At 46.5% G+C, this 12,609-nt stretch overlaps 1 protein-coding gene and 1 pseudogene across 1 annotated transcript in view; one reads left to right on the top strand and one right to left on the bottom strand.

Annotated features, from left to right (window-relative positions):
* Positions 1 to 2,317, bottom strand: part of LOC101989326 (signal-regulatory protein gamma) — a 62,802-nt gene extending 60,485 nt beyond the window's left edge. The window contains exon 1 of the mRNA XM_013353159.1: positions 2,134 to 2,317. Coding sequence (XP_013208613.1) covers positions 2,134 to 2,317 — 184 coding nt within the window. The remainder of the gene's footprint in view (positions 1 to 2,133) is intronic.
* Positions 2,318 to 8,983: 6,666 nt separating this feature from the next.
* Positions 8,984 to 9,707, top strand: LOC113458102 (annotated as a pseudogene).
* The last annotated feature ends 2,902 nt before the right edge of the window (positions 9,708 to 12,609 follow it).

The raw sequence follows: 12,609 nt of genomic DNA, 5'->3' as shown, positions 1-12,609 counted from the left end.
GGAACCCCATCATTCTCTCTGTGTCTTTTGTGGATGGAAGGCCGTTAATAGGAAACCAGAAAATAGAGCCTAGTCCCAATTAAGGAATCTTCATGAACATGTTCCAGGAATCCCTAACTGCCAGTCTTGAAGTGTTGCATATCACAGAGCCAAGTGCTCTATGACCCAAACCTTTGCCATCAGCCAGGGCTGTCCATATTTCCATGGCCACGATTTGCATAGACCTTATTTGCATGCCAGAGATTACAAAACTGGAAATTATGTGCGTAGCAACTCATGTTAACCTCCTAGACTGTACACCGGCCAATATGAGCTGTATGCCCTTTCGTGTTGTGAATGACATGCTAGGCAACTATGCACAAGACGCTCGTCCTAACCGAAAGTGCTTCTCTAATATGGACACACTGCCCCCCAACATTGTGTGATAGGCAGGACTCTAATTGTACCTCAGACTGCTGCCCTCTGGCAGTATAATCAAAAAACTATTTTCCCTATTTTATTGTAGATGGTAAAATCATTCGCCTGATCATAGGTTGTGTATACCTGTTCACTATGCTGTCAATCAATCTCACCATGTTAGACCCTGAGCTAGAGGGCACCTCTGTACCTCCTCCCCCGCCCCATTAGTCTTCAGGTTCTTCCTCTTTCCTGGGCCTTTGAAGGGGTTAAAAAGATGCAGAAGTCCCTGGCCCTGAACCAAGCCTGGAACCCAATTCTGTCTGAACTCACAAACCAGTTATTTTTAAAAAAATCCAAAGAGAAAAGGAAGAAAGAAAAAAAAAAGAAAAAAAAACCCTGACTGTTCCAGTCACTGTACCAGCCAGCTGAGAGAAGAGAGAATAGAGATTTGAAAGGAACAAAGGGTTTCCTCAAACATGCAGATCAAGGGCTTGGCTTAGGTGGTAACCAGTAACCTACCACCGTGTGCTTTCTGACAGAACCTTCAGAATGGCGGCCTCTGTTCCTGCCCCAGTCCTGGCAGGGGGATGGGGAACCCAGGGACACTCTCCTCCCATGCCCTGAGGTCAGCAGCTTATAATCAGACTCTGAGCACTGCAAAGTTCCTGTCGCCGTGGCACATGAAACTCCAAACCGACCTTAAGAACATTGTCATCTGCCTATGAAGTGTGAGCACCAGCTCCCCGGGTTCTTCCTGTTGCCATCCTTCCCTTTCACCCCTGGCATTGAATTTCGTCTTAGGACAGCCTTCAGAGCCTGGGAACAGGTGAACTGGAGGACTTAGAAGGAGCAAACAGGAAGAAGGAATCTACCTGATATTCTTGGACACAGGACCAATCTAGAGTCTGGGGCTCTATAAGGGTGTCTCAAACCAAGTACAGGAACCTTAGTTTAAAAGTAGGGCTATGACCCTGAGCCATGGAGACTTCTGGTTCCGGGCTGCAGCTGAGGGCCGTGTCGGGTTTCATGGTCCTACCGTAGCTCAGGACTGAGTTGATGTCCAGGGTTCTTGTTTTCATGGTAGACAGTGCCGAAACCGGGTCTGGATCGAAAGCTGAGGCCATGTTGTTTTCCAAAGGTCAGGAGGCCGCCATAACTGTGCAGACCTGAGTACTCTGCGTAGCAACCCAAGGCCATGGTAATACCCAGGCTGAGCTGCAGCCTGGAGCCTTGTCTGGGTGTGTGGCCCTGCTGTAGCCACGGTCTATGTTGATATCCATGGCTCCTGATACCACCAAAGGCCAGGCACTTGCCAGAGATCTGGGCTGCCACCTGGAGTCACGATGTTGTCTGAGGGTTACCTTGCAGCTAGGGCAATGCAGATCTGAGTGGCCTGTGCAACCTCCTGGGGCCATAGTGACATCCAGGCCAGGGATGTCACCCACGACCATGTGTAGGTCCAGGGTTCTAGGGCAGCTTGGCCCTATGGCGCTGTTCATGATCCACATTGCCACCAAAGACCACAAGAACACCCCCCTCTGCTTTTAGACCACCACCTGTAGCCATTTTGGAGTCTGAAGGACATGTTGCTGCCGGATCATGCCAACCTCAGTGGTTTGGGCTGCTACCCATGACCATGGTGTTGTCAGGGCCTGAATTGCTGCCTAGATCCATGTCTGTATCTGTGGCCCCACTAGAGCCAGGGTCTGCATCGATGTCCAAGGCTCTGGTTACCACCGAAGGCAGTGCAGATGCCCAGGCTGACACCTAAGGCCATCTTGATGTCCTCAACCAGCGTGGCCAGCACTGCCACCCAGGGCCACCCATATCTGAGCTGTGGCTTGGGGCCATTTCTGAGTCGGCGGCCCTGCCACAGCCAGAGTCTGTCTGTGTTGAGGTCTGTGGTTCCCATTGCCATTGGGCCAAATGACGGCCAGAGATCTGAATCGCCACCTGGGGCTAGGGTGGCGACCAGGGATCACACTGCTGCTGGCCACATCTGGATCTGAGAGGCCTGCGCTCTCACCTGGGGCCATGCTGACATCCAGCTCCAAACTGCTGCCAGTGACCACTTCTGGGTCTGTGGTCCTGCCACAGTTGGGGTATGTGTAGACGTCTGTTGCCCATGTTACCACAGGGGGCCATGCAAAACATGTGTCAAAGTGCAAGGGCTCTGCTGAGCTGGCCCCACCCCTCACTGGCCCAGAGTGACCTGCTCCCTCACCACCACCACCAACATTAGAGCCTGCCCTGAAACTCCCCAGACGTGGGATTATGGACCCTGAAGATTCCTGCTTGGAAAAGCTGGTCCCGCTGCTAATAAGAGAACTGGCTCTCCACATTTGCTCGTCCCCACCCCTCACCATGGGCCTGGGAGAGCCTGTTCCACCCCTCACCTGAGAGGAGGTCCTAGCAGTTTGAACTGACCACCTCAGTTACCACCCAGGCACACATCTGTAACAGGGGAGTGCTTGTTCGCTTCCCGACCACTAAGACCGGAATAATCACACAGAAACTGTCTTAATTACAACACTGCTTGGCCAATAGCTTAGGCATATTTCTAGCTAATTCTTATATCTTAAATTAACCCATTTCTATTAATCTGTGTATCACCATGTGGCTGTGGCCTACTGGTAAGGTTCCAGGGCGGCTGCCTCCTGCGATCCAGGGCGATGGCAGGATATTGGAGATGAAAGTCGGTGGGGGTCCAGTATTGATGATGTACCGAAGTCAGAGACCTTGAACCTGACCAACCGCTCATCACACGATGACCATTTGCATGTAAAGCTGTTCGGACAAAAGGGTCTACTGCATGACACACAGCAGCTCCCAGTGCCACTAAGATGAATGACAGGGGCCTGGGGTGGGGGAGGGGGAAAGGCAGAGGCGAGAAGTATTTTTCTTTCTTTTTCTTTTTGTTTATTTTTATTCTTTTTTAGCCTTTCGGTGTGGGGGGGGCACTACCAGAGTGAGTTGTGGACATGGAAGAACTAGGAGATGAGTGGGACTGGGGTGCATTGTGTGAAATTCCCCCCCCCAAAAAATCAATAAAAATGGAAAAGGAAAGAAAAGAGCAGAGGTATCACAATAATCATAATATCATTAGGAATGTCAATAGGGAGCACTTACAATGAACAGGAACCCCGCGGAGCACTTTGTGTGGCTCCTCCTTACAGGACTATTGTCACCTCTGTGGGACAGATGAGAAAACAGGTTCGGAGAAGAGTAGTGGCCTACAGGACCTCACAGTGTGAGTCAGTGGGGTCAGGACCCTGGCCGGATAAGCTTGACTCTGGAATTCTCTGCCTATCCTCAGACACACTAAAAATGCTGACACTTCAGCATGAAAGGGAACTGACTCACCGCAGGACGGAGGATACAAGTACATGCTCACATTCCTCCCTTGTGCCCCAGCTTTCTCGTTTTTTCTCAAGGGTTTCCGTTTGAAAAGTATAGACCTCAAAGATACCGTCTCAGCCAAGCCCAGAGAAACAAAGTATCTCCTTTCCTAAGAGGGAGGGAGCCAGAGCATTTCCCTTTCTCCCTGCCAGACTCGGTTTCCTCAGCCAGGCCTTCCTTGGCTCTCTTCCGGAAGTCGTCAGCGATCTGCCAATCTGTTGCTATTAAACGCTCAGCCTCTTAATTGTTGCCAAACGCTGCCCCTGATTCCCACACTCTGGCTCTATCGCTTGCCCAGGTATCTACATAGTCTGTTCCTTGGTCTGTTTGCTTCAGCTCTAGGCTTCATCAGAACAGCAACCTTGTCCCTTTTGAACAAAGCGACAAAGTCTCCTCATACCCTTCATGAGTTCCCTACCCTCAATGAACAGGGGCTAAACTGCTGGTCCTGGCCCTGCTCCATCTTCTCCGCCTCCCTTACAACAGGACTCAAGACAAACCAGATTTTCTACTCCAAGCTCTTGTTCTTCTCCCGGCTTCTCTTCCTTCTTTTCTCTGCGGCTCAAAAGCCACTCCTCCCCCGTGGTCTTTTTGGATCTCATCTCTAGCCCCTCCCTCCATGAACACCACACCAGTATGTTGTCCACATCAATGCGTTTCTAGCGTGTTGCCTCTGCCAGTTTGCTTTTGCAAAGTAGAAAACTCCAAGGTCTCATTCCTCCATAGAAACATCAAACTAACACACTCAGGAGCAGGATGAATAGATGCAAAAGCTCTGGATAGCAACTAAGGTTTATAACAACCAAGTATACATCCAGTTAAGGATCAGCGGCTTTCGAAACAGTGGGAGAAGTTCTCTGGCCTCTGTTGGGCTCAGCTCCAATGTTTCCCTAGTGCAGCTGCTGTACTGGACTAGACGAGGTAACTGTCCTGCTCCTGGTTTCTTCCTGAAAACCTTACTCACAACACGCCAGCATGTTGCGATGCCACTTGCATGCTACTCTCTGTTTATTTTGACTCTGATCTCTCTCAAGCAGAGACTACCCACGGGCTCTGTTAAAGAAACAGGAGCAGGACACACAATAGACCACAGATGCTGTGGCCAGACTGTGGAAGGCATACATAATAAGCCATCTGTGACCCTGGGCAGAAGCCGGGGACTTCAGGGCTACTCGGCACCATGGCATGTGCAGTACTAAATGCACATGTATGTTCAGAACCAAAGCTTCCATGAAGTTCCACGCAACATGGGCAAACACTACCTGAAACTTCAGATTCGTTCCAATCTGGTTTTGATGGATGGCTCGTTGTTACGCATTCGGCAACCTTTTGCTGTTGCCAGATTTTCCCGCCTCCCACATTCAGCTGTAAGATCTCACATGGGGTGACGTTTACAGTTTAAGGAGTCGGGTATGTGTAATCCCTGTGAAAGGAAGAAATAGCTGCAGTCTGACAGGTCATAGAACTACAGCTGTTTATAAGCATGGGTAGGACATACTTTAAATGTCCATCAACAGGTGAGATCAGGTATGTTCAGTGTGGGGTGGCTCACCAACATGGCTACCTAAATAAGACCTGGGCAAGGACGTCACCAATAGATATGCTAACGTGGAAGACAGTGTGATCACAAAACCTCAGCCTTAGACAAAGAACTGCCTGCAACTAAGGAATGTTAAGAGTAGGAGAAGTAGTCTTCCTCAGGGAGGATACAGCATTATTTATCCAAGACCAATGGTCAGCCTGAAAACGTGTGTGTATATACGTATATATATATATGTATGTGTATATATGTGTATACGTATATATGTACACGCATATATATGTGCATATATATAATTATACAGACTGGTCAGATTGCATTTATATATTAAGGTATGTATTGTGTGCATATGCATATATATGTAACAGTAATTAAAGAAAAAAGGACATGAATTGAAAAAGAGCAAGGGGGTTAGAGAGAGAGAGTGTAGGGGGAAGAAAGGGAAGGAAAAATGATGTAATTATACTATAATCTTAAAAAATAATAATAAATATTTTCCATCATAGGTAGTTTGTCTTTATGAGGCTATTTTAATGTAAAAGAATGAATATGTGACTGCTAACTATGTTGGTATATTATAAAAGCACACATTAGTTTATGGAGAGTCTGGGCCATACTTATATGGCCGTGTGTGGCCACTGAAACATTATGTTTCTCAGAGAGAACACTGCGGAACCTGAGGTTTTCTATAAAATAATTCAATGATGTGACCAAATCAACTCCCCTCATTTTGACAGACTGCAAAAGCCTCCTAGGAATTTTCAGTGAAATATTAACTTGAATCTTTATAGCTTTAGTCTACAATAACTGTTTTCAACTCCTGGAAAGTAGCAGTTGTGAAGGCATTTCTTGTTAGTTTAGCTTGGTCAATAGGGAGGATTTTTTCTTCTGAGGAGGAGGCTTATTTGTTGTTTCTTTGCTACACTGTTGAGTTTTGGAGATAAACAGAGATGTTTTAGAGTTCTATTAGCTGCCCTTTGGTGATTGTCAGCATCGCTGTTTAACTTTAATAACTTTGCAACTACTGACTAAAAGCTAAGATGTATGAGGGTAAGAGCTACTACCATAAATTCAATGTCTTAAAAAGACAAAGATATAAAACTAAGAGATGCTAACTGGTGACAATATGAAACAAGTGTTGTTGTGTCCCAAACAGTGAGACATGGCTGCGTCAAGCTTCATAAGACTCTAACTGGAAACATTTAAATTATATCCTGAAAATTCCTCAGAAATCAAGGAGAGAAAAAATAGTATCTTTGATCAGGATAGATATGTGATCTATCAAAGAAAACTAAAAGACCGTGGCGCAGCCCTAGGCACCATCAGTAACACTGCCACTTGGCAGTAAACAAGCAGGGCAAACAGCTGGAGTCAGCTTTGTTTCTTAAGAAAGAATAATCTTGGCTCCAAACTAAGGAAAGATCCCCAGTTCACACTTGTTTAAAAAAGAATGTGTGCATTATTGCCGGGCGTGGTGGTAAGCATCAGTAACCCCAGCTCGCAGAAAGAGAGACAGGAGGATCACTGCAAGTTCTAGGCTAGCCTGGTCTACCTGGAAAGTTTCAAGCCAGCAAATTCTATAGGGTGAGACCTTGTCTCAGAGAACAAAACTGTAACATTAAAAAGCAGGGTTGAGGGAGTAGCGGGGGAGTGTTCTGGGGAAAAAAAAAAAGTATCAAAATACACAAAAGAAAAATGAGAAGGAAATAAAAGCAGAACTACAAAAAAAATAAAAACCCAGTTAAAAAAGAAGAAAGTGGTAGAGGAGGGAATGGAGGGCAAAATACTAGAAGACATGGAACAAGTAACAAAATGGCAAAAGTAAGTATCAGTAACTCAGTTAAATGTAAATGGGTAAACTTTCCGATCAAAAGGCATACACACACTGAGCTGGGAAAATGGCTCGGTGGGTAGAGCACTTGCCACACAAACACCAGGACTGGGTGAAAGTCCCAGGACCCACATAAAGCCAGGCAGTGGTGTGTTCTGTCATCCCAGTCCTGTGGCAAGACAGAGGTGCAGACCAGAGATTCTCAGGAAACTCAAGGGGCCGATCAGCCTGGTGTACACAGTACCAGACAACACAAGAACACTCCCTTAAACAAAGGGGTGGTGAGGGGTGAGGACTGACTCCTGAGGCAGTCCTCTGATTCCCATACAAACACCACGGGAAGCATACATGTGCGTGTACACAAAAACACACATGCACACACATCATACATGCACAAAGGCATAAGCTGATGAATGGATTCAATTAAGATAAAAATTCAACTATCTGGTGTCTATAAGAGATTTTCCTTGGATCCAACAATATGCATGAAATGAAAGTGAAATGATAAAAAAGGTATTTCATGTAAAGGGTGACCGAGAGAAATCTGGGGTGATTATACTGTCATATAATATGCCCTTTAAATCAATTGTGAATTTAAGAGAGACACAGAGGAACATTATATATTTATTTCTGAAATGTCAATCTGCTGAGAAGATATGAGGCTTTTACATAGACATGCAGCAAATGGCAGAGTCACCCTTTGAATGTGAGTCCTGAGGGCAGAAACGCGGTGGGGCTCATTCCCTTCTTAGATGCAGCCCCGAAACTTACTATACGTGTTTGCTCAATCCCCACCGTCTCCAGCAAGTGACCAAGAGGTAAGTTCAGCTGATTGTTGCTGGTCATCAAGAAAGAACACAGATTCTTGGACAGGTAGCTCTAGCTTCCCCAGCCAAGGTTTGTGAGTACACATCAGGAAAACCTGGAAGCTCAAAAGGCTTTGCAATTGGAGCTGGTGCGTCCTAGGAGGATACTGAAAGCCAGACAGGTAGGGTACCAACTGAAGGTCACACAGCAAGCTAACCGCAAAGCGAGCATTCAGACAGACTCTCCATCACCCTGCCTGTCACATGCTGTTTCTTTAGGATGCTCCCCATACTCTGTGATTCCTCTGTCACACCTCTCCGTCCACTTCCCTTGTCACTGCCCACTTTCAATGGTGCTCGGTCCTCTGCCCTCTGCCACAGAAGGCCAATGACAGCCTTTTCTTTATTCATGTTATACAAAATGACAATTTTACTCCCATGGTGGCCCGATAGAGTTAAAATAAAACTGTCAGGCCATCAAGATGACTAAGCAGGTAAAATAACTTGCCTACAAGCCTGCAAATCTGAATGGTAGTCTGGGGAACCACAGCGAAAAGAGGCAACTGACTCCCAAAATTTATCTTTTGACATGTACATGCACACCACGGCACACAAGTGCCCCCCCCAGTACCATGAACATGGATAAGCAAAATGATAGGAATAAATAAAATATCTTTAAAAATAGGTTCTCAAATCCTGTTCTTCCAGTCAGGACCTCCTCCTGCACCGTCGTGTACCGTGTTCGGCTTCTTGCTGTATCTTCTCACAAGACGTTCAGAATCAAGCGATTCCTGGCCAAGATCCAAGAGCAAAATTGTCCTGTTCCTCAGTGGATTCGGATGAAAACTGGCAACAAAATTAGGTTCAACTCCAAAAGAAGACACTGGAGAAGAACAAAGCTGGATCTGTAAGAATTCATGCAGTGACAAGACAGAATTTATACTGAATCGTGGTCCTCCATCAGTCTGATCAGATGGAGTTCAACATTTTCAACCTAGAGACTTGGTCATGTTTAAGTTGGAGGAGTGGTTTGTCCAGTAATAAAATATAGGAACTTTAAAAAAAAATTCTCTTTTAGGCTATCCACTCCCCCCTGTTTCAGAGACAGCCATATCTTCTCATGAAGTGCCAACCTTGTCCCCAAGACTTGAAGGCGAAGTCAGAGTAAACGGATTTGACCATATTGGGCACCTAGGTACCAGAACTGCTACCGCGTCTGGAAAAGTGAATATTGTTGTCATCACTTACCCTTTTATTGACCTCAACTACATGGTGTCCATGTTCCAGTATGACTCTACTCATGGCAAGTTCAATGGTACAGTCAAGACTGGGAATGGGAAGCTTGTCATCAATGGGAAGGCCATTGGCATCTTCCAGGAGCAAGATGTCACCAACATCAAATGGAGTGTCGCCGGTACCCGAGTATATCATGGAGTCTACTGGTGTCTTCACCACCATGGAGAAGACTAGGGGCCACTTGAAGGGTGAGGTCAAAAGTGTCATAATCTCTGCCCCATCTACTGATGCCCCCATGGTTGTTATGAGTATGAACCATGAGAGGTATGGCAACCCACTCAAGACTGTCAGCAATGCTTCTTGTACTACCAACTGCTTAGTCTCCTTGGCCAAGGTCATCCATGACAACTTTGGCATTGTGGAGGGATTCATGACCATAGTCGACAACATCACTGCCACTCAGAAGATTGTGGATGACCCTTCTGGGAAGCTATGATGTGGGCTGCTCTACTCTCTTAAATATCATTAATAAAGTTCACTGGACCCACGAGAAAAAAAAAGGAAGAAGAAGAGTTCTCTTTTAGGCCTTATTTTACAGATGAGATAACTGAACTGGAAAGCAACCAGCCAGTTGTGGTTGGGGTTTATGTCAACACGACACAGGCTAGAGTCATCTGAGAAGAGGAAGTCTCAACTGAGAAATCGCCCCCATCAGATTGGTCAGTGGGGCAGTTTCTTGATTGGTGATTGATGTAAAAAGACCTGGCCCACTGTAGGCCGTACAGTTCCTGGGCAGGTGTTCCTGGGGTGTAGAAAAAAAAATTGAGCAAGCCAGTGAAAGTGAGCCAGAAGCTGTGTTCCACTGGTCTGGGCCTCCAAGTTCCTGCCCTGACTTCCCTTCATGAATGACTAGAAGCTGTAAGGTGAAGTAAATCTTCCTCCCCAAGCTTCTTTTGGCTATAGGGCTTTATCTCAGTGATAAAAACCTAAGTAGGACACCAGCCAATGAAGCTACTTGGGTCTAGAGCCAAGCCCAGCCTCCTGACTTTGAAGTCCTCATCTGCCCTCAGAAGTATCAGTACCCCTAACAACAATCTATAAACATTTGTCCTTATACCCACAGATAAATGTAGGCTTGACCCCTCAACAAGTAAGTCTCTTTGTAACAGATGGAGAAGACAACAGAAATCCACAACCAATCAAAATGCATAGTTATGGAGCCCAGTTCCAGTGGCTACATCTACAAAATACTCTTGCACCTAAGACCCAGGGAAACTGCAGGAGAGGAGCAGAAAGACTAAAAGATAGAGGATCATGGAGTTTGCTATGAGACTGTGTCTCCTAGTAATATCAGAAGATACACCCATGAAGTCTCACCAACATGCCTGCCCAAATGTGTACCCAGCAAGGATGATACCAATGGACATGCCACACTGGATGGGGAAAAGCCCACGAAGGCTCAAACAAACACAAGAACTATCGGCAACCGAGGAAAGCTGGGGGAGGTTGTCTGGTACCAGATGGTCAGCCCTGCAAACATACATACAAGCAACATCATATGGACTCAACAGGTTATATATAGGGAAGTATATGTACATACAAAATAAGAGGCTGTATATTGAAGTAGAGTAGGGAGGGGTATAGTGGGATGGTTTGGAGGGACGAAAGGGAAGAGAGAAGTGTTGTAGTTATAATCTCAAAAATAAGATTTAGGGAAAAAGTATTGGGATAGTTGATTTACAAAAAAAACCCTCATGTTTTCTGGTCCCAATTCCCACAGAAAAACTGCCCCAATTCTGCTCCTTTCTCCTTAGACTTTTCCTTCCATTGTAGGATGACCACGAAGCATGAATCTCATTCTCCAAGACTAGAACACATAAAAGAGCATGGAGCTACCCACGCCTGGACAGCTTTAAGCTCTTTAGGCTCAGGGTCCTTGTCAGTTGATAGGCACTGAGCCAAACATTGTGCAGGTGTGTCTCTAGTTCAGCGAGGCCACAGACATCATATCATTATGCAGTGAAAGGTGCCGAGCCTGCCAGGAAGTGGCTTGCACAAGAACACTGCTACAGTCTGTTTGTACCAAAGTTCAGGTTAATGGGTTAGTCCCTATCTATTGTGACACACTGAGATGGGATGGAGCCTCTATGAGGTGTTTGGGACCTGCTTCCTGAAGGGATTAGAGCAGTTTCTACAAGAAAGGGCTAGTTTCTGTTAGAGCCTCCTTTGCTCTGTCTCTTCTGCGCATAAATCCCCTGTCTTAGTTAGGGTGACTATTGCTAGGTAGAAACACCATGACCAAAGCAACCTGGGGAGGAAAGGGTTTACCAGCTTACAAATCCATCCAGGGGCTGAAAGAGTAACAGTCCATTTATGGGAAGTCAGAACAAGAAGTCAACAGGGCAGGAACCTAGAGGCAGGAGCTGATGCAGAGGCCATGAAGTACTGCTACTGGCTGCGTTGGTCCCCGTGGCTTGCTGGACCTGCTTTCTTATGGAACCCGGAGCCACCTTTTCAGAGATGGGACCACACACAACGGGCTGGGCTCTCTCCCATCAAACACTAATTAAGAAAATGTCCGTCAGACTTGCCTACAGTCTGATCTTTCAGAGGTGTTTTCTCTGTTGAGGTTCCCTGTCTCAGATGACTCTAGCTTGTGTCAAGATGACATAAAACTAACACCTTTTCTCCTTTCTTCTCCATGGACGAACCATGGAGAAGCACCCCCAAGAAGCCTAGCAGAGTTTTGTTTCACATGCTGCCCTTCCCCCACTTTTGGCACCCTAGTGTAAATTAGTTATGTATACAAATTGTCTCAAGTATTCTGTTATAACTACAAAACTGACCAAGACAAGATCTCATGGACATTAACCAGACTGTGCTTTTAGCTCCCTGGTTGTCTTGGGATTGCTTGTGCTGTTGGAAATCTGCAAACCTGAGTAGCCCAGTCATCAGAGCCTCTGGGAGTGTGTGGACTCCCAAGGCTGCCTTGGCATGGCTTTGCTTTGGTTTCCAGTGAGTGAAAAGCAGCCTGAGTTGATGTGGGGAAGACCAGGATATTTTTGCTCAAAGCACTTGATCAAAGCCTGTTCTGAATGAGCCTGACCCGCACAGGAATGGAGAACTCAAGAGTTATAGGACCTCCCTGGGCCCTGGGGTGTGGTCCTAGGTGATCAGAGTTCAGCATCGCCTCCTATTGCTCAGCAGCAGCAGCACAGTCAACAGTGGAGGCTGCAAAGGCTGTTGGGAGAGAGCTTGGATCCTGACAAGACCAGGCGTGAGCAGCGGGCTTCCAGCCCCCCAGGCTCTCACCCATGTGGTCTGCAGTTTCTCTCTGCCTGGTCCGTTGATCCTCATCCTTTTTCTGTCAATGAAGATGCTATTTACTCCCAGAAAGT

Source organism: Microtus ochrogaster, unplaced genomic scaffold, assembly GCF_000317375.1.
Source record: "Microtus ochrogaster isolate Prairie Vole_2 unplaced genomic scaffold, MicOch1.0 UNK3, whole genome shotgun sequence".
NCBI classification, from domain to species: Eukaryota; Metazoa; Chordata; class Mammalia; order Rodentia; family Cricetidae; genus Microtus; species Microtus ochrogaster.
This window is presented reverse-complemented; position numbering and strand designations above follow the sequence as displayed.